The 22077-nt window shown below is 53.7% G+C and overlaps 1 protein-coding gene across 10 annotated transcripts in view; it reads left to right on the top strand.

Moving 5' to 3' along the window:
- The window catches only part of TNS1 (tensin 1), a 209405-nt gene that overhangs the window by 144742 nt on the left and 42586 nt on the right, over nt 1-22077 (top strand). For 7 of the 10 annotated variants that reach the window (XM_047773462.1, XM_047773459.1, XM_047773457.1 and 4 more), the window contains 2 exons: nt 13954-15555; nt 21602-21670. In XM_047773462.1, coding sequence (XP_047629418.1) covers nt 13954-15555; nt 21602-21670 — 1671 coding nt within the window. The remainder of the gene's footprint in view (nt 1-13953; nt 15556-21601; nt 21671-22077) is intronic. The other 3 variants (XM_047773460.1, XM_047773463.1, XM_047773461.1) reach the window with 1 other exon arrangement.

Here is a 22077-nt window from a genome sequence, read left to right as displayed (position 1 = left end):
ATTAATCCGCAGGCACACAGTTAAAATGTGCCTGCTCCGTTCTGTTGTGTCCTCTCATTCATCCTGGCTCCCCAAGCTCTGTGGCCCCTCTCCCCCTCTCTCTCCATCCTTCCCAAGTGTGGACTGCTGCTGAGATGGTGGCCAGGGCATCTGACTGGGGAGAGGCAGGAGGGAGGTGAGTGGATACAGTCCAACCCCGGTCCAGCTTGGCCGTCTGTGTGGGAATTGCCGAGTCCCTTCCTGAGGAATCCTGTGTTTCTAGACCCTCGGGAATATGCTCTCGAGCCTGGCCCTGTCTCCTGCCTTCCTCAGGTGGGGGGTGCATGGGGAGACCCTGGGAGGCTGGGGCCACGGGAGGCGTGCCCAGGACCTGCCCTGCCTTCCTTCTGCACTGGGCTGGAAGGCGGGGAGCAGGTCCTGCCGGGATCTGTGACTTGTTCCTGTGCCACACCCGTGCTGCACCCAGGCCAGGCCGTGGCCCCTCTGGGGGTCCCCCGCTCTCCTCGCAGACCTTCATACCTCCATCTTCGGGACACCCAAGCCTTTCTCCTCCCTGTGTCCGTCTTAGAACCAGAAGTTTGAGAGTTCAAACCCACCCTGCTCTTCTCTCTCATTTGACCCCTTCAGAAACTGAGGCCCAGGAAATGACTTGGCTAAGGTCAAGGACTGAGTTAGTGGCCCCCCTGGATGGGGCCCCCGGACTTCTGGGTTCGTCCCAAGTTCTGTCTCCTGACTCCCTCTCCCCTCGGTCTGGCTGAGGGTGTCTTGGCTGTAGCACCTTTGACTTTGGACATGTGGGCCATGTGTCATCCTGTGCATTGGAGTGTTTAGCAGCATCTCTACCCACTGGGTGCCAGTTGCGTTTCTTCTAGATGTGACAACCCCAGATACTTCCAGACATTGTCGCATGTTCCCTGGGGATCACATCACCTCTGGAGCAGGGGTGGAGACCGCTGATCTAGCTGTTCCTTCAGTCCCTTGTCTCTGGGACCTTACTTCTCCCCCTTGGAGAGTGTGGGGTAGCCTTTCCGTGAGGACGCTCTTTTCTGCTTCCCGCTTCTGTTCTGGGGTTAGGCTGCTTGGAAGCCAAAACACTCAGCCATTTTGTTCCTTAAGAGAAAGAGCAAAGAGCCAGGTCTGGAAAGATGCCATCCCTCCCTCTTTGAGGCCCTTGAGATGTTGCCCCATCTCTCGAGGTGGGACAGGCAGTGGCACACGGTGGGCAGTAACGAATGCCGAGACAGTCCCAGTGTTGGTTGATTAAACAACATCGCATCCTCAGAGTCTGGGCTGTTTCACAAGACTCTTATCTTTGCTGGACACTCGATGCCAGGGTTTTTGAGCTGAGAAAGGACAGACCAAATGATATGTCCTGAAGCTTAGGCATTGTGCACGCTTCCTCTGGGTTAGTGAGGTAGTGTCACTGAGGTGCTGCTCAGGGCTGGGCCTGGTAGGGAAGGAGGAGGGGGAAATGGATGTCACAGTGGTGGTGGCCGTATATACGTGGCTGCCTCATTTAGAGCACCTCTGTGTGCTGTGATGAGTGCTTTACATGCATTGTGTCAGTCTTTGCAATACCCTCTGAGTTACCCATTTTATAGATAAAGAAACTGAAGTTCTGAAAAATTAAGTAATTGGTCCAGTGTTGTACTAAGCTAGTAAGTAGTAATGTCTAGATTTAAGCCAGTGTCTACTTGATCTCTAAGCCTGTGTTCTTAGCCACTGTGTTCCTGGCAGATGGTGAAGTGAAATGAGCTGGGTATAACTTTAGGTTGCATCATTAAGGGTATGGTTTCCAGAAACTGGGAGGTGATAAGCCAGGGGTGCTCCTCTGAACTCAGAGAGCCCACGTGGGTTATCTGTTGCTTCAGAGTGCTAAAAACCACTGGTAGCAAGTGCTCAAGTGGTAAAAGGAAGCTAAGGGAAGGTATGGTACAGCTGGTTAAGGGACTCTGGGGGCAGGTCTGGGGGAGACTGTCTGTTAAAGGTGAGAATCAGGAGGACACGCACATCACCCTTAGTGTCATGCAGAGATTTGCCTTATCTGAGCCACTGCATCAGACACCACAAAGTCAGCTATTGGAAAAGGCAAGGAGCTAATATCTACCTGTTAGAGCCATGCACGACAGAATGGGCCTTTAGGGTAGTTAGTAAGATCCCTGTAATTAAAAACAATTAAGCAGGTGTTCCCGTTGTGGCTCAGCAGTAACGAACCGGCTAATATTCATGACGACGCAGATTCGATCCCTGCCCTTGCTCAGTGGGTTAAGGATATGGCATTGCCATGAGCTGCGGTGTAGGTCTCAGATGTGGCTCGGATCCTGCCTTGCTGTGGCTGTGGTGCAGGCCAGCAGCTGTAGCTCCGGTTCAACTCCTAGCCTGGGAACTTCCATAGGCTGTGGGTGGGGCCCTAAAAAAAAAAAAAAAAAAAAGGTAAAAACAGATAAGTACAGCTAGGACCATTTTTTGCCTGGCTGCCTAGCGTTCTCAGCTGGAAAGTGTTTTATAATTCAGATTCCTGGGCCGTGCCCTGACAGTTCAACCCCTGGAAGTCTGGGGTAGGGCCAGGGGCATCAGGGTTTTTATAAAACTCTCCAGAAGCTTCTGGTGCAGCCAGTCCCTGGGTAGCAGAGAACCACGGGATCGGGTTGCTGTTACTGAGACGGTTGCCTGATGGTGCTTCCTAAGTCCGGTACGTGGACCAGACGGATAATTATATACGAAATTATGTTGGCTGTATTTATTTTAATGCATATTAGAAGAAAAAGTATATAGCTTTCACATCAATCTGTGATATCATGGGTAGTGATGCTTCAAACTACTTTATCTTAAAATTTTACAAAATCTTATAAAAATAACATTGATGCGAGTTTACTGAGCAGCTAAACATTAAGTTTGTGTGCACATAAAATCTAGGTTAACAGTCCTGCTGGGATAGGGACAAGTGAGTGGACTGGTTGACTTTAACCCTTTCAAAAGCCTGGGGTTCTTTGGTTAGTTCTAGAAGGCGCTATGGAGGTAGGAGGATAATGAGTAGTTTGTCCCAGGAGTGGTCTTAAAACAATCCTGCACTGGGAAAATTGGAAGTCCTTCTGCCCCCGTGTGGAGCCTGAGGGATGGAACCCCTCTTCTCTCTTCACCATTCTTCTTTTTTTCTTTTTAGGCCTGCATCCAAGGCATATGGAAGTTTCCAGGTTAGGGTTGTATCAGAGGAGCTGCAGATGCCAGCCTATGGCCACAGACATGGCAATGCCAAATCCTTAACCCACTGGGCAAGGCCAGGGATCGAACCTGCATCCTCAGGGACACTATGTCAGGTTCTTAACCCACTGAACCACATCGGGAACTCCCTCCTGTTCCCCATTCTTAATGGTTTCTGTGATGTCTCTGACACTGGGCTGGGGACTTCCTTCCTCCCATCAGTGAAAATACAGTTAGAAGAGAGCAGGTGCAGGGCACCAGTTTCATTCTTCCTCTTATTTGCCTTTTTTTTTGCGCCACACTCATGGCCTACGGAAGTTCCCTGGCCAGGGATAGAATCCGAGCAGCAGCTGTGACCTACAATGCTGGCTCCCTCACCTGCCGCACCTCAGTGGGAACTCCTTATTTTTCCTTCTTTACGCTCAGAAGGAAGCAGCCAGTGATGCTGGCCAGGAGGAGGAGGCCAGGGGTGAAATGCCTGCTCTGAAGAGAGGGAGTAGGTGGCCTACACCTGGCATGCCCTTCCCTCCTGGGCCTGCAGTGCTGGACCTGGCTGTGACAGGTCTGGGCATCAAGGCGGGGTAGGTGCAGAAGCACCTTCGGGTTGCATACTAACTGGGGCTCTGGCAAGAAGACACCAGGCCTGAGGCCCCCACGGGCTTGGCTGCAAATCCCAGGCCATCTCCTAACATCTGAGGGAGTCAGATTGAGACATTTCAATTGATGTGCCAATAACAGATGAGATTTGGTGTCCTGCTGTCAGTTAGGGACTGCTGGTACTTTTGAGGGCACACAAGGATGATGGCGAGGACTTGGGGGCAGCTTGCGTGGCTTCTGGCCAAGGGGGCTCTTCCAGACCTGGGTGTTTCGGGGTGAGGGTGATGTCACCCACGTTCTAAAAAGTTATCCTGTCATTCATGATGGTCACAGGTGGGAACAAACTGAATACCAATAGCCAGTCACTTGGAGGCATCTCAGGGGGGCCTGGAGCCTCAGCATCCTGGGCCAGATACCCACTGGCCTTCCCAAAAAGTCAGGCCTCAAAAATGGCCAAGTTTCCTGAGCCAGAATCCAAACCTTTGCCCTGAGATTCTCACTCTGGGGCTCCATCCCCCTCCCAGCAGCCCGCCCGCATGACACCCCAGTCGCTCTATTCAGGCCCCTTTGGAGGTTTTTTATTTTTTTCACTTTAATAAGCCAAGGAAGTGTCCTGGTTCCTAGACTCTGCCCTGTCGGGGGGAAGGAAGGGGAGAGAGAGGAAAAAAAAAAAAAAAAAAGATTTCCACCTTATTGTTCAGCAGCTGGAAAATTGTTGTCATCTGTTCTGCCTTTCATTTGCCGAGAATGGGAAAAAATGTGGAAAAATTTGGGGAAATAAATCTCAATACCCTCATAGGAACTCTCACCCTTCCCTGTCTCTCCCTCACATCCCAGCCTCTCTGCTCCCACTTCTCCTCTGGGTCCTGGGGCCACTGTGGGTTGGGGGGTGGGGCTGTCCTGAGGCTGTTGCGGGCTGTGCTGGGGGCTGTCGTCGCTGGACTGGGATGGAGCTGGGGCTGGAACTGGGTTGAACGGGGGCTGGAGACGGGCTGGGCTGGGCTGGCCACTTCTCACTCGGTGTGGAGGGCTCGAGAAGCCACTGTGATGTCATTTGAGAACTGCATAGCTACAGGATGATAAGTGAAGCCCTGGGGACCCAGCTGGCTGAAATTACAGACAGAGTTTTATCCCACTGGCTTCCTACAAGCCAGAGTGAGGCAGAGCCGAGAGGGGGAGAGAGCGAGCGCAAGCGGGAGGGAGGGAGTGGTGTGTGTGTGTGTGTGTGTGCGCAGGCCAGGCGGGCGGCACTTGCTCCTCCCACCCCTGACAGTCCGAGGGAGCCTGAGCGGGACACAGACAGTGCCGAGAGCCGCAGCCATGGAAGAATTATTTGAAACTTGAGGCACGAAGAGCAGAGATCAAATCAGGGCTCTTCTTTCCCCTTCCCTCGCCCGGTCTCCGTCCAGAGGGTAAGTGTCTGCTGGGCAGCTGTTTCTCCTGTGTGTGTCCTCCTGTGGCTCTCGCTGGACCCTGGGAGAGAGGGTGGTGGGCGACTTCTGTGCCAGGGGGCTGGGCTCTGCGTGGACCGGGACCGGGGAAGGGCGTGGGGCTGCGTGGCGCTGTGCCCCGAGGCTCTGCCTTTGGAGGTGGATGGAGCCGACCTGGCCACCTCCCTCCTGGACTCACTGCCCTTTGGGACACAGAGGAGCTCAGGCTGAGGGTGGCTGCGTGGGAGTGTGTTTGCACCGGCTTCACTCTTTTAGGATAATGGTTCCCGGTGGAAGAGAGTCGGGTGGGTAGTGCACGTGGTGGAGGCATGGAACAGCCCCGGTTATTCAGGACAGGTTCCTCCTGCCCCCACCCCAAGCTACCAGTTGTGTGTTCTGAGCGCTGTGGCCACCCCAGTGCTGACCCTTCCCCTGCCACCTCCTGTGGGCTCCCATTCATGGCTTTCTCCCAACTTTGGCAGGGCTCCTGGCGGCTCGATCAGCTCCCTGGACAGGCATCTCCGAGCGTCCAGGCGGGCGCCCTGGCCTGGCAGAGAAAGACTTAGGTTGTTATGGGCTTGGGAGCTATTTTTACCATCCCAAGTGTGCCCGTGCTATCTACTGCCCGGATAGGCCGAGGGCGGGGAGTGGGAGTGCCAGGCTCTGGTTATAGTGCCTGGCGTGGGAGCTGAAGGCCAGGCTGGACTCAGGAGGCTGGTCCTGCAAGTTCACATTCACCCCGCAGGCGTGGGCTGGCCTGTGACCGGGCAGGTCACTCACTCTCCAGACCCTGGTCCCTCGGGTCTGAAGTAAAGGTCACCATCAGGTTTCCTGTCCCTACTCCCTCTCTCTGGAGGAATTCAAGTAAGATGGGATCTGTGTAAAGTGCACGGGTCCTTCCTGAGGAGGGCCTGGGGACACATCTGTCATTGTCACTTGACCAAGCCCTGTATCTTAGATTGTGAGGTTCTTGGTCTGCGGCCACCGTTGGAGAACCCCTAGCCCAGGCTCCTTCAGCCATCTTCACCTTGAAGCACCTTTAGGGGAAAGAGCCTTGAACTTGGGGCTGGGAAGGCAGGTCTGTATGCCCTCCATGCTGGGTGACCTCGGGGGTTTGCCAGGGCCTGTGGAGCCTCAGTGTCCTGTAAGGTGAGGGCTGGGCGGTGGGCTAACTGACCTCTCAAGGCCCTTTAGCTCCCAAACCCCTTGGCTTTTAAAAAGCTCTCTTGGCTCAGCCGACTTCCCGGTCTCTCTCAGACCTTTGTTCTGCTGCCTGAGGTTGGGGAGCGTTGGGGGGCAGGAGCCGCTGGTGGGAGGGGGCTCTGTTTTCCATTTCTGTTTGAAGCCTGACTTTCTCCATCTTCTGAAATTCAGATGGGGCTCCTTGCAGACACTGGGCCTAGTGCCTCCCTCTTTCTTGCTGGCCTTGGCAGAGTGGCAGAGGCCACCAGGTGTGGACCCTCCGTGGGTCCAGAGAGACAAGTTTTGGGGTGCCCCTGGAAGGATCCCTTGTACAGAGGACAGAGCCACCTGTGAAAAGATTGACAGCAGCCCTGGGAGGAATCTTGCTGTCTTCTCTCCACTCTCTGAAAATGCGGTGGGTTTCTTCTGAGCGCTCTTCAACAGGAAGAAAGACAGGTGTCTGTTTGCCAGGCCCAGACTCATCCGTCCCTGCCCGCAGGGCCTTGTGCTGGTGGCACCCATGGACAGTCCCCAGTGTGAGCCTAAGTCCCTCAGGCTGCACCTGTTGCCTGCCCCCTTTGCCTCCCAGAGGCTGTGTCTCCTCCTTGTGGTTCCCCTTCAGAGACTTGGGATGTCTCTTCAAGCCCAAATTCTGCTGCCCTGCAGAGCCCGTGAGGAAGCCTGCTCCCAGTGAGAGACTCCCAGAGCTCTCTGGGAGCCACGTTGAACCAAGGGCTGCCTCAGGCCCCGGCTGGCAGTGGTGGGGGTGGGGGTGAGGTCAGCATGGTTGGAGGCCAAGACTGTCACAGACGGGGCCATACGGGGTCCCTGCTGCCGTGGCCAGGGTGCCTCAGGAGGACAGCAGGCCATGCTTGAGCTGTTGGGCTGAGGTTCCCCACGGCCCTCTCGGTCCGCCCCCCCTCCTCCACACCTCTCCCTGGCTGGTTAGAACTTGGTGGGTTGCCCTGGGCTGAGCCCCTTCTCGAGCCCCTCCATCTGCAGGGTTTACCTTTCTGTGTGTCCTTCCGTGTCTCTTGGATGGAGCCCAGCATCCTCCACAGACATCTGGGTGACATCAAGGGACGCCCTCCCCCCCAAGAAGCAGCATGCTATTAGATGCATATGTCTTCAGAATCAGAGGTGGACTCTGGGGTGTCTGTCACCCCCCTGAAACCATGCACAAAGTCTGTATTTGTGCATTTTTTGGGGGGGAATTCCTCAGATACCCCAAGGCATCTTTGACTAGGAAAGCTAACATCCACTGGGCCGGGCTGGAGTGTGGCTGCGGAGTCCTGTGGGAGAGGCGGTAGGGTAAACTCTCGGCCAATTTGCAGGGGCCTCCACCCGGCCCAGCCTGTGCTACCGACGCTGTAGAATACCCTTCTCTTGTGCTCTCTCGGTTGCAGTGTGTCTCCTCCCTTTGGGAGAAGCTTGGGGTCCACCTTGACTCCCTGATTTTCCACTTCTCTGGGTGGCTGTGGAAAAAAAGAGTGTCTCTGTGGCTAACGGGAGATGTATAAAGCTTTCTGGGCTCTTTAATGTCAGGCAAGAGACATTTATGGTGCATCTAACGTGTTCCAGGCCCTGCACTCTGCAGGGCTTCCTGCGTAGCAATGCAAGTTATGCATTGAACTCTAAGTTCACACAGACCGCACTGTGAGTGGGCCTGTCTGGGAACAGGCACGGGGTGAGAAAGAGGTAAAGAAAGGCCTTTCCTCAAGGAACTTAGTGGGGAAGATAAACATGGACATCAACAATGACCTTCCAGCGGAGTTCCCGTCGTGGCGCAGTGGTTAACGAATCCGACTAGGAACCATGAGGTTGCGGGTTCGATCCCTGGCCTTGCTCAGTGGGTTAAGGATCTGGCATTGCCGTGAGCTGTGGTGTAGGTAGCAGACTCTGCTCGGATCCCGTGTTGCTGTGGCTCTGTCGTAGGCCGGTGGCTACAGCTCTGATTAGACCCCTAGCCTGGGAACCTCCATATGCTGCAGAAGCGGCCCAAGAAATGGCAGAAAAACACAAAATAATAATAATAATAATAATATCCTTCCGGTGGGTGACCAGTGCGTCAGTCACGAGAACAGGGCAACGGGAACAGGATAAAGGTTCGTCTGAGTCTGGAGGACTCTGTAGGAAAGGGGTTAGGCCCAGGGAGGGAGGCTTCTCAGAGAGGTTCACACTGAGCCTGAAGGAGGAGGAAGAGGTTTGCCGGGGCGGGGGTGGAGGTTGGGAGTTGCGGGAGGAGGGTGCAGAAAGGCTTTTTAGGAGAGGGAATAGCACATGCAAGGAGCAGGGTAGGGAAGCGCATTTAATAATAAGAGTAGAGTCAGGGGAGGGGTAGTTTGGAGCACTGGGGACAGTGAAGGTGAGGCGTCAAAGGACAGGCAGGGCCCAGATGATAAAAGGTCTGGCATGTCGGGCAAGGGGCGGGAGGGGGGTTGGGCTTCGCTCTCTGGGCGATGAGAGCTGTTGAAGTGGAGAAAGGAGAGTGTGGCCAGCCTCGATGCGCCAGGCCAGCTCCAGATATTCAGCTCTTGAATCCCATCACTCAGCAAACCTGCACGTAAGCATCTGAGTCTTCACCGGATGGGCTCAGAGGCCGGGCTGTGTGTGGTGAATTGGTTGATGCAAAGCTGAGTTAGCCATTAAGATGGGGACGGTCCTTCTGAGTGATGGGCTTGTTTGGCGCAGGGAGGGAGGGGGCGCGTCCCCTCTGCCTCCTCTCCACGCCCGCATCCCTCTGGCCTCCCCGGAACCCAGTCCCTTCCTCTGGCCTTCGCGTGTTGACTCTCAACAGCCCCAGCTCTAGACCCAGCCCTCGTCCCCCGCCGCTGCGACTAAAGGGTTAACGTGCCCAGAACTTGCTCTCCTGGCTGCCTCCTGGGCACGCCTCCGACCTTGTCAAGGCTTACCTACCTCCCCGACACACGTGGCATTTGCTGCCTCTTTCCCACGTGTAAGGAGTTGAGACTCCCTCCCAGCTTGCTGGGACCCCCGTCTGCCTCCAAACAGCCCTCGTGCCCGGTGGGCACGGTGCCTCTTCCTATTGGCACTGCATTGATTTTCCTCTACGTTGATTGGTCATCACTGCCCCGGGTAATGTATTTTAATGAATTGTTATTCTGCTGGCTGTGGACCCAAAGGCCTTTTTATCATGAAGGGCCCCATCCTGAAGACCTTAATAAGTCATTCACTGTGCACATCAGGCCTGCTGGTGGACTGGGAGGGGTCTCTTCTTGCTGAGTCACTTTCTTGCAGTCCACCAGGCTGGTACCCTGGCTGGCCTGTCAGTTCCAACATCTAAATAAATGACCTCCCCACTTGACATTAGTGAGAGGAGTGGAGGTCCCTAACCTCAGGGCTCAAAACGCTGACCACCTGGATCAAGGCATCTCAAGATCTTATCCAGAAGCCCCACGGAGCTAGTAAAAATGCTGATTCTTGGCTTCATCCTAGACTTAGAAAATCTTTGGAGGTAGGACTCTGAAATCTACATTTTTAACAATCCCCGAAGGAGATTCTTATGAACATCAAAATTAGACAATAACAGGAGTTCCTGTTGTGGCTTAATGGAAATGAACCTGACTGGTATCCATGACGACGTGGGTTCGATCCCTGGCCTCATTCAGTGGGGTTAAGGATCCGGCATTGCTGTGACCTGTGGTGCAGGTCACAGACATGGCTTGGATCTGGTGTTGCTGTGGCTGTGATGTAGGCTGGTGGCTACAGCTCCGATTCAACTCCCAGCCTGGGAACTGCCATTTGCCATGGGTGTGGGCCTAAAAAGCAAAAAAAAAAAAAAAAAAAAGGACAGCAACTGCCCTAAATCCTTTATCACCTCATCGTCCCTTGGTTATTTCTTTCATTCCTTTTGAAGTGTGCAGGATGGCCTCATCATTCCTTTCCTGTGTACTGGCCTGGGCTGTGCTTCCAGCCCCATGTGTGCCTCCACCGCTCACTGGAGGGAGTTAGGAGTAGGTCCCATCCAAGTCAGCTGGGGATTTTCCTCAGAGCTTTCCAGAAGCATGACTCTCACATCTGGATTACGGCCGCCATGGAATAAGGGCCCCTTGGTGCAGACGAGCTCAGCATTGAGGGTGGAGTCCGGGGCTTGGAGCAGCTGCTGGGAAGAGCGAAGTGCCGTCAGACAAATCGAGCAGGGTCTTGCAGAGGCTGGAGACTTCTCCACTTCCCTGCGGAAGTGGGCGGGATGCCCAGGCTGGGCTGCTGGTACCTTGGGTTTCCCCTGCAGCCTATCCTTCTGCTCCATTGTCACCCATCCCAGTACCCATGGCCCCACCCAAGTGGGTCCCTCCCTCTGTCCCCTCCCACTGGGTGTCCAACTCCCTCTCCTCTGAGATGGTTTTCTCCGAACTGGCCATGCCCATGAAGGCTGCTGGGACTTAGAGATGGAGCTGGCGGCCCCTTAGCTGGAGAGCCTTGAAGCCATCTCCCCTCACCCCTGACGTCCGCTCTCCTCCTTGACCGCTCTGCTGCATTCCTCTCGGCTCTGCCCGCCTCTCTCTTTCTTTGCCCTTCCTGCCTTAATAGATTGAAACCAGCATGGTGTTCCGGCTTCTTGTGGTCCTGGTAAAAGGCTCTTAATGTGGCCGTGGTCGATGGTGAGGGATGATGCGAGCGTTGTGGGGGTGGGGGGCGGGGGCGCTCACCCTCCTCTCCGACCCTCGGGTCAGGCCAGGGCTCTGGGGCTTCAGCAGAGCCCTCGCAGGGGCTGGACAGACCTGGGACAGGCCTGGGTGGGCTCCGTTTCTCCTCTCAATGTGAAACGGACGGCGACCCAAGGAAGTGCTGCCGGCCCCGGGCGTCAGGAGCAGCCGGCCCCTCTGAGGACAGAAATAGACATTTGCATTTGTACTCAGCAAATAGGATTTAATTTAACCATTTACACGTGTTCGATTTTCTTACTAAGCCTTAGCGGCCTGGCAGTTATTATCCTGATGTTGCTACAAACAGTAGCCCATGGAGGGGGTAAATGACATGGGACAAAAAGTTGAATATTGACAGTATCAAAACCAGTGCAGAATGGGGTCTGACCAGGCGGGCCAAGGTGTCAGGTAGTGGTTCTCAACGTGACTTCTCCCTCCCTGCCTCGGGGGATGCTCTCTTGGCTCTCGTGCCAAAAGCTCTTCTTTTGTGTCCCCTAGTGAGATGCTGGGCTGGGTCTGCTTTCTCCTGGAAGGAAGGAAGGAATACTTTCGGGTTTTCTCTGGTTTGCCCCCAGTGGTTCCCATTGCCTTCTCAGCATAACTGGGGAGGCCGTCGGACGCTCCACCCTTTGCTCTGCTGTTCCCCCCACATCTCAGACCGTGTGTGCATGGACTTGGGAGATTCGGGGGCTCAGATTGGAGGGAGGAGATCCCCGGCTGTGGGGGCGGGGGAAGACTCTGAAATCTCATGGCGAGAGTGGCAGAGTGGGGCCCGGGCCCAGGAAGGGGCCTGCTTTCTCCTGAGCACAGGGAGGAGGAGAGGCAACGCCGCGACTCCCACTAACCCATGTGAGGGGCCCGTCCTCGTGGGAACCGACCCCCCAGCCCTGAGGTCTGAGTGGATGAGTGCTTTCTGTCCGCAGTACTTTCCTTCTCTGCAAACAGCCAGCTGGGCTCTCTGGTGTGTGGAGCACAGAGCCCGGTCCTTTGGAAGGACACGGCCTGAGGGGCGGCCTGTCCTCTGCATTTGGGCCCTTTAAGGATGACGCCAGGCGAGTCGGGAGTGTCTCTCAGTAGCCTGTAGGGGTCCCGGCACAAAAGGCAGGCTGCTGGAGAATCAGACCTTTCTCAGCCTCAACCCCTTTCTGGTTCGGACCCGCACCATCCCTGTGAGCCCTGCGCTGCAGCAACACTCTGGCCCATTGTCACTCGGGACCCACGGCTGGCTGAGGTCCCAAAGCCCCAGGGAGAAGTGGGGAGCAGAGAAGTGGTTCTGGGGAGCTAAGTGAATGGGCAAAGCCTCCAGCGCCCCCAGGGGGTTGTGTGGACTGTGTGCCTGGTCGGGCATCTTGCTTCTGGCTCCCGGGTGACGTCATTTGGTTGGCCTGTGGTTTGTATGTGTGTGTGTTGATCAGGATGTTCCTGTTTTGCGGTTGTCTGATCACTTGTTTTTGGCCGTGGGCTTCTGTATGAGTGTGTATTTTTAGAGGCTGCCACTTCGGGCCTGAGGGCTGCTCCTTGGGTATGGTAGGAACTTGTATTTTCTGAAATGTTTGTGGCTTTAAAGTTAAGTATTTATTTTGGGGTATTGCTGCTTTTTAAGTGTTTATTCTATGAGAATATGTGTGCGTGCATGCGAGTGTGTGATAAGACAGTGTAGAATAATGAAAATGTGTGGTGTTTGAAGTTCTGATTTAGTTTTGATTTTAATCTAGTTGCAAATTTTAAATGAGTTCTGATTTTAAAATCCCAGCTTTAACCACGTACTCTGTGTCTGCAAAGAAATGCTTTCACCTCTCGCAGTCTCAGTTTCTCCATCTTTAAAACAGGCATGATGCCCCTGACTTCCAGGATTAAAAATAATGTGTGTGTTAATGTAGCAAAGTGTTTGGCCTGTAATAGGTGTTCCCTGAACATTTGCTCTTACGGTTAGTATTTATATATTTGTATCCATACTTGCTCTTTCCGACTGGGGGTGCCTGCCTGCTGTACCCCGTGGGTGCATGTGCCTGGGTGTTTGGTTTGGGTGATTTCTGCTTGGAGTGTGTGTCTCTGGAGGATGTCTTTGTGTCTGGTTTTCTGTGTGTGAGCCTGTGTGTGACTGTCAGTGCCTGGGCTGGCGTTTGTGCAGTGTTTGGGAGGGGGCTTTCTTTTCTTGCCAATGGGGGCCTGCCTTGGAATGGCGGGTGGGGAGGTGTGTGTGTGTGTGTGTGTGTGTGTGTGTGTGTGTGTGTGTGTGCAGGCTGGAAGCTGGCCTGCTGACTGTACAGGGTGTGAAATCACTGAGTTCCTCTGGGCGGGGAAGTTCTTCGTTCCTGAGTCAGCCCTTTGGCCTCCAGCCACCCAGCGCTCACTTTTTTCTTTCAGAGAAAGTATTGCTCACGGGGTCCCCAGAGCTATCCGCAGACAAAGTGACACAGGGGACACTCCTCCCTGATGAGAACCTCTACTTTTGTGTTCTTGATCCCTCAGATACTCCTTCCACCCTTGGTCCCCGAACCTCCTTTCCAGAACCCCCAGGGACCCCAGCATTCAGAGGGAAGGTGTAGCCCCTTCACACGGGGCCTGCTGGCTCTACTGAATCCCGTCTTGGTCCAGCACCTCTAGGTCCTTGGGAAGTTAGTGAAATGCTGGAGTCAGGCTTTGGAGCTTGGGCTCCACTACCTGGCCCTGACGCTGGGTGCTGGGGGGAGGGATCTTCCCAAAAACCCGGGAAAGGGGACCTTTCTGCCGCCTCAGCTCTATCTTGAGATGCTGAGAGGAGGTTTGGGCATCCAGGGAAGGGAAGCTTTCAGCTGCTTTCTTTGGGAGAATGGGTGTTTCACCTCCCCTTGACATCTGCTGTCTGTGTCTCCCCTCCGATCCCTCTCTTATAGAGGTGGTGGGCCACACCCAGGGGCCCCTGGACGGGAGCCTGTATGCCAAGGTGAAGAAGAAGGACTCCCTGAACGGCAGCACCAGCGCCGTCAACGCCACGCGTCCTGTTCTGTCTGCCACCCCCAACCACGTGGAGCACACCCTCTCTGTGAGCAGCGACTCCGGCAACTCCACAGCCTCCACCAAGACTGACAAGACTGATGAGCCTGCCCCTGGCCCCTCCAGTGCCCAGGCTTCCCTGAGTCCTGAGGAGAAGCGGGAGCTGGACCGCCTGCTCAGCGGCTTCGGCTTGGAGCGAGAAAAGCAAGGCAGCATGTACCACACGCAGCATCTCCGGTCTCGCCCAGGAGAGGGCCCTGCTGCGCCCTCTTCTGGCCGCCACATCATCCCAGCCCAGGTTCACGTCAATGGTGGGGCCTTGGCATCTGAGCGGGAGACGGACATCCTGGATGATGAGCTGCCCAACCAGGATGGGCACAGCGTGGGCAGCATGGGCACTCTGTCCTCCCTGGATGGGGTCACCAACACCAGTGAGGGGGGCTACCCGGAGGCCCTGTCCCCTCTGACCAATGGTCTAGACAAGCCCTACTCCGTGGAACCAATGGTCAATGGTGGAGGCTACCCCTATGAGTCTGCCAGCCGGGTGGTGCCCGCACAGGCTGGCCACATGGCCCCCATGCGGCCTTCCTACTCCGCACAGGAGGGTTTAGCAGGCCACCAGCGGGAGGGGCCCCACCCAGGCTGGTCACAGTCAATGACCACCTCCCACTATGGCCATGACCCCAGCGGTATGTTCCGCTCTCAGTCCTTTCCGGAAAGCGAGCCCCAGCTGCCCCCAGCTCCAGCCCGTGGGGGGAGCAGCCGGGAGGCTGTGCAGAGGGGCCTGAATTGCTGGCAACAGCAGCAGCAGCAGCAGCAGCAGCAGCAGCAGCAGCAGCAGCAGCCTCGCCCACCTCCTCGCCAGCAGGAAAGAGCCCACTTGGAGAGTCTCGGGCTCAGCAGGCCCAGCCCCCAGCCACTGGCAGAGCCCCTCATGCCAGGCCTCCCTGAGTTCCCGCGGGCGGCCTCGCAGCAGGAGATCGAGCAGTCCATCGAAACCCTCAACATGCTGATGCTAGATCTGGAGCCAGCGGCAGCGGCGGCCGCCCCACTGCACAAGTCCCAGAGTGTCCCTGGGGCCTGGCCAGGGGCTTCCCCACTCTCCTCCCAGCCTCTCTCTGGCTCCTCCTACCAGTCTCACCCACTGACCCAGTCCAGATCTGGCTACATCCCCAGCGGGAATTCCTTGGCGACCCCTGAGCCCATACCCCGGGCCTCCCTGGAGTCCGTCCCTTCTGGCAGGTCTTACTCACCTTACGATTATCAGCCATGTCCGTCTGGGCCCAACCAGAGTTACCGTCCAAAGAGCCCAGCTTCCTCCTCCTCCTCTGCCTTCCTTCCAACCACCCAGAGCTCTCCAGGGCCTCAGCAGCCCCCAGCCTCTCTCCCTGGCCTCACCGCTCAGCCTCGGCTTCCACCAAAGGAGATGACTCCAGACCCATCTCGAACTCCGGAGGAGGAGCCATTGAATCTGGAGGGGCTGGTGGCCCACCGGGTGGCAGGTAAGAGCCTCGGGGACAATCAGTGCTGGGGATCCCCTCCTTACTCCCTCCACACCTTCCCTCTTTGGTCTGGTTGATTTGGATGGGGGGAGGGGTAGGCTTAGCCATCATAGCGGGCCCTGCTTTGGCCTGGAGAAGGGGGCCCTTCCTGCATTCATTACCTATTGGGCTCCAAGACAGGCATTGAGATTCAAAGATCAGTGTCTTCCAGAGCCCTTCCTGCATTCATTGCCTGTTGGGCTCCAAGACAGGCATTGAGATTCAAAGATCAGTGTCTTCCAGGAGTTTTCAGTCTAGTTAGGGAACAGGTACCCAGACAGATAATTCTGGCCAAGCTCAGTGTGTGCTACAACAGAGGTAGGCCAAAGGCCCAGAGCTGGTGAAAGCAAGGCTTACCTCCTGGGGCAACCAGGGGAGGCTTCCTGGAGGTGCTGACCCCTGGCCTGGATATAGATTTTGTAGACAGAGAGCAGATGCTCTCTGTAACTTCCTGCAGTGGAGAAGGCGAGGAGATGGCTAGAGGGAGCCCTTTAGACTCAAATTCCCTTTTGGGCCCTCCTAGAGGCATGACGGTGCCTGCGAGGGTGTCCTGAAGCCTTTGGACTCTAGCCGAGCGTTCACCCCTAAAGGGTCCTTTCAGGACATTTCTCTGTTTTCAGGGTTAGGGTTAGGGTTTAGGGTTAGGGTTCCCCTTCTTATTCACCTGTCCTGCTAGTTCTTATTTCAGGATCAGCTCTATATGGGAAGCAGGCCATCTATCAGAGAATGGGCTAGTCTTTCTGAAGAGAGGAGAGAGAGTGGGGCAACCAGATGAACTTATTGGGGAGATAAAGGGAAGAAGTGCAGGGTGTCCAGGGTGATGTTGGGAGGGGTAGGAAGGGTTCCCTTCCCTCCCACTGGCCTAAGCCTATGGCCATTCCATGGGGGCAGCCAAACTGGGCAGGAAATTCTATGGGTTGGTTTTGTTGCAGAGATGAAGCCCAGGCAGGGGTGGACCAGAGCCTGGGTCAAGGCAGGCCTTGTGCCAAGCCCCTCAGCTGACAGGGCGGTGGGAGGTCAGGAAGAAGAAGAGGGGCCTGAACAGCTGGCTTTGCCTTTTGTCCCTTTTCCTAAATATAGGGGAAGCTGAGTCACCATGCCAGCTGTAGGGAGGAAGGGAGACGCCCTCCCCGGAGATGGATGGTGGGTCTGGGGAAGTAACTGGGGCCAGGCCAGTTGGTTTTTGAGCTGAGTCTAGGACCTGGATATGGGGGCATGGTCGCCCTGCTCCTGTACTTCAGAGCAGAGCTCCAGTTCAACTATTGGTTAACTCGAAACTGATGATTTTGGAAGTATTCACACTATGGAAATTGGCAATCAGGGCTTCACCTGCCATAGAGCAGCACATCATTGCTTTTACCCAAGAGTCAAAACACAGGATGAGTAGCTCCGTAATCCTAGGGATGAAGTGATCCATGGAGTGGTCCACAAGGGGAAGCTGTCTTCTACTTTTGTCCACATCTTGTCCCTGAGATAAGGAACCCCTGGCTTGTCAGCAGAGACCATTTTCCTCTTGGTTTTGTTGAAAGGAGCGGAATGGGCCATCTTCATATTTTACAGAGTTAGGCTGCTGGCCTGAGGAATAGTGACACTCTAGTCTAATGATTGATCTAAGGGGCTTTGCTCTGGGGGAGCGGGGTGAATTTCCTTCCCCTCCAAGAACCCTTCTGTATAGCTCTCCTGGAGCTTGCTCAAGAGGAAGCCGTGTTCTAATGGCCCTGGATGGATGTTCATCTCTAGTGGCTCTCTCCTCAGCCTTTTCTCTCCTGTCAGCTTCTGGGGTCTTGACTATCAACCTCTATATCGTGTAGCAGCTCAGGTTTTGGTTGCCAAGAAATCATAGGGAGGGAAGCAGGGAGGGAGAGATATTGCTGAAACAGTATCTCTGTCTCCCAACCCAGCTATCATCCACACCACCAACTGAGTGACTCAGTCAGGAGAAGGAATAAGATGAATGGAGAGAGCAGTTAAATTTGGTCCCCAGGCTAAAAAGGGGCCTCTCTGGTCCATGCCCTATGTCAGGAGGTCCTGCTTGCACACCTTCCTCAGTAGCCCTTCAGGGTATCTGCAGTGCTTGTGTACATAAAGATGCACTGGCAGGATCAATCCTTAAAACAATCTGGGAGCCAAGGGATAGATTTCCAGCACCACCTCTTTCTTCTCATTCTACATGCTTCTGCAAGAAGCTAGAACATAAGCTTAAACATGAGTAACCCAGGAAGCTCAGATCTGAGGGAGAATCTCTATATGGTCATGAATTTGATCTGGTTTCTTCTGGTATTTTTCCATCAGGCCTACCTTTTCCTCCTTGGCTGTCCGCCATACCTCAGTTCTATGTCTTTGCTTCATTCCACTTTGATACAACTACTCCTTATGTCTTATTTCAGCTTAGGTCTTGGGGAATATAGGGGTAGTTTTCTGAAGTTGGTAAAGGCTAGGTACCAGAAACCTGTAGCACACATCACACTTTCTTGTGAAACATTAGAGGCAGTTGCATTACTCTGGGGATAAAATAAGGATGTCTGTTATCACTGCTGTTATTTAACACCGTACTGGGTATCCTAGCCAGTGCAATAAGACAAGAAAAAGAAATGAGTCAAAGCTGTTGAGTCCAATCAAGTTATCTTATGATCCTGATTCTGTGACTGGACTGATCTCAGGTGTCTCTACAGGTAGAGATTTCAATGCATGTTGAAAATCAGATGTGGATCTTATCCTTAAGGAGTCTAGAGTTTAGTAAGGGGAAAAAGAACTGGAACTTTTAAGTGAAGTTATTTGTAATAAGCATTATTTGTAATAAGGGCTGTAATATGAAGAATGTTCTGTGGGAATGAAAAAAAGAAAGATCACTATCTGCTGGAGAGATTGAGGAGGCTCTGTGTTAAATATGGGTTTTAAACAGAGCCTTGGAAGATGGGTAGGATTTTGAAAGTGGGTGAGGTCATTGGAGAGAGAGGGTTCATAATGAAGTTAGGAAAGCATAGGATGTGTTTGAAGAAAAGGGTAAATTGAGGTCCTATAGGCTATGTGTGAGAGAGTCAGGAAAGGTAGCCTGGGACATGTATCTGGTTGGTTTTAAATACCACCCTAAGGAGCTTTAATCTTACCTAGTAAGGATGTCAGAAGCCATTACTTTGTTTTAGTCAAGAGAGGATGGCATGATTAGGGCTGTAGTTTAGAAAGATGTACCTGGGGGGGTCTGGGCAGGAAGGATACAACAGGGCAGAGACTTTGAGCTGAGAGATACTAGGAGTTTATTCTATGGAAATAAAAAAGAGAGATGGGTGCCAAGGATGCTGTGGGAGTAGTACCAATGCATCTACAAGTCGATTGGACGTAGTATGTGAAGAAGAGGGAGACATCAAAGATGATTCTGAGGCTCCATGAATAGAAGCAGAATGATGATTCTGTTAATAAGCCAGAAGGTAGGAGAAGGAGCAGGTTTGGTGTGAGACGAAGGCCTCAGTATTAGATATGTTGAGTTTGAGGTGATGGTGGCTCCATGTAGAGATGTATGGAAGGCAACATCCTGAACTGGAGCATGAAAGAGTAGGAAGAGCTGTAGATTTGGAACCATCCTCACAAAGTGAAGTTTAAAGCTTTGGGTAAGGACGAGATCTCTATATCGGAGAGCATGGAGAGAAAACAACTTATAACGAAATGCCCATGAGGGGAAGGGAGGTCATACAGGGGACTGAGAAGGAATGTTCAGGGCAGAGAGAGGAGACAGGGACAGTGGGTCATCACAGAAATCAGCATAGTAGAGGGTTTCCAGGAGGAGGTGGAGGGAGTTTAGCAATGTCACTGCAGAACAATCACGAGGAGGAGGACTTGGGAAAATTCACTGGGCTTGCCAAGTAGGAGGCCCCAGTGATTTTCAAGGTCATATCTTCAGTAGAGTGCTGGTGACAGAAACCAGACTAGGGGATTAAAGGTGGGAGGAGAGAGTGTAGACGGCATATCAGATACTCTTTTGAGTGGTTTTGTGATAAAAGGGAAGAGGATGGTAGCTAAAGAGGGTAGTGAGATATTGAGGGCATCTTTTTGTGAATATAGGATCTGCGAGGATATTTTCAGAGAGGAGAGAGAAGTTGAATATTGAGGGAAGAGGGAGAAGGAAAATATCTAAGAGAGAGAGGGCTTGATAGAACAGGTATCTGAGGAGGTAAAGGGGGCTAGGCTCAGGAGCCCAGGTAGATAATTAAGGCTCAACCAGGAGGCGACTTACCTCTTCATGAAGTGAGAATAAAGGGTGGATACAGATATAGAGAGAGGGTGGTGTCAAGCTTTGGGAGCTGGAATTGAGACCCCAATTTTTACATTTCATCATGAAAATAGGAGATGAGATCAAGGCCCATTCCATCTTTCATTCAGCATATGCTCTTAATCTGTGCTACATGCTAGTCTAAGCTCTGGACAAATGCTAGTAAACAAAAGAGATAAACATCCTTTTTTTTTTTGAAGAGGTGGCAATGACAATAAACAATCAAATACACATGTAATATGTCAGTTGGGTGATAAGTGCCATAGAGATAAAATTAATCAGTGAAATGCCAGTGAGGGGTAAGGGGTGGGTTGGTGGTTGCACTTTACATAGGATGGTTGGCTTCCCTGGGCAGGGAGGGAATGTGCCAGATGCAACAATAAGTGCAAAGGTCCTGAGGTGGAAACATGCCTCATATGGGGAATGTAGGGGGGCTCAAAGTCAGAGAAGAGACAAGAATAGGGACCAGCTTTCTGTGTGTTTTGTAGGTGAGCCTACCGGTTTTCACGCTGCTTGTTGTGAGGAGCCTTAGGAAAGATTTGGGCAGAGAAGTGACATCATCTGGCTTGTTCTAAAAGGATCAATGTGGCCAGGATGGTGTTGCTCTTTATTGAGATGGAGAAGAATGTGGGAAGAGCAGGTGTAGAGGTGATATCAGAAGTGTGATTTTGGCCACATTAGATGTGAGATGCCCATGACATGTCCAGGATGGTTGGATATACAAGTTAGGAGCTTCTGGGGGAGAGGTGGGAGCTTAGAAACTTGGGAGTCATCAGTATGGATGTCCTGTGAAGCAAGGCACCGCATAATGTCACCCAGGGGGTGAGGACAGGTAGAGAACAAGTCTGAGGATTGAGTTCTGGAGCCTTGAACATTTAGCAGTTGGAGACCTGAGGAGGAGCCAGCAAAGAAACTGGTAGGGAGCTGCTTTCAAAGTGAGGGAAGCTAAAAGGGTGTGGTTCCCTGGAAGCAGGAAGGAGTAACATTGGCCGCTGTGTGGTCCCTCTGGTGTGGGATGGGTTGGAGTCAGCTGGGGTGAATAAAAGGACGTCACCATGGATGTCCTTACAGTGCATCCAGGCTGGCTTATCTGAAGGACTGTTCAGTGGTACCCAGTACTTTGGGGCAGGAATAGAAAGTTCTAAGTGGTTCCCGTGAAAGAGGATTATTAAGGCGGTGTGACAGAAGAATGAAGGGCCAAGGGATACCCTGAATCTCAAGGAGATGCCCCTTGGGCTCAGAGCACCAGGGTCACTGCTGCGTTTAGGAAGAGGCAGGTGACCATGAGAGGAGAGAGGTCCTGGGATGGGGCTCTGCTGACCATGAGGGTGGGTGAGGGGAGGGCCCACAGGATTGAAATCTGGTCCTGAGTGGGCACCTTCTTGCTCCATGCTGGGGTTAGAAAAGAGGGGTGTGGGTGACTGGACAGTACCAAGTCCACCTGCCCGTTGGAGAAGCCAGACCTTCGATCCACCCTCTCTCCTTGTCTGATACCCTGCCCACCTCCCTCCAGCGTGTGGCCAGATCCCAGACTCAGAACGCCGACTAATCCTGATTTTTCTCTTTGTTTTTGTTTTGTTGCGTCTTGTTTAATGCCTTGTCCCTGGCGTTCTCCGTGTGTCCCGTGTCCATCTGTCCCTGTGCCGTGGGCATGGTGCCTGCCTTGCCTGGTGTCCTCCCCTCCCCCCGCCTCCCCTCCCTGCTTGCCTCCCCCTGCCGGCTGCCCGGGGTGGCGGTGGGCAGCGTACAATGCCAGGCTGCAGGGTCTCGGGCACCCTCCCTTCCACCGGCTCCGGTCTTCCTCGCTCTCCGGTTGGTTCCTCTCCCCACCTTCCCCTTTGAGGACTCATCTGAGCTCTCTCTCTCTTCCCTTCTGCCTTCATGTGCTGTTGCTTCCCACTTTTGCCCACTTTCTTCCACCCTCCTCAATTTTCATCCCTCTCGCTCTTCTGTTCTCTTCTTTCCATCTCCTTCTTCTTGCCCCCCACTTTTCCTCTCACTGCCTCCCTTCTCTCCCCCTCCTCCCTCCGGCCTCTCTGCATGAGTGAGCACTCCCACTTCTGCATGGACATGGCCTGATGCTTCCAGCCTTGGCCTTCCCTGCTGGGAACAGGGTCTGGGGTGATTAGATGAACTTTCAGGCTCCCCCATGGGCATGCAGGCCTTTGCAGTAAATGTACTCAGGGAGAGTTTGGGACAGGCTGGCTCTCCAGCCATCC

This window comes from Phacochoerus africanus, chromosome 3, assembly GCF_016906955.1.
Source record: "Phacochoerus africanus isolate WHEZ1 chromosome 3, ROS_Pafr_v1, whole genome shotgun sequence".
NCBI classification, from domain to species: domain Eukaryota; kingdom Metazoa; phylum Chordata; class Mammalia; order Artiodactyla; family Suidae; genus Phacochoerus; species Phacochoerus africanus.
The sequence above is the reverse complement of the archived record's forward strand: the minus strand, read 5'-3'. Positions and strand labels throughout refer to the sequence as shown.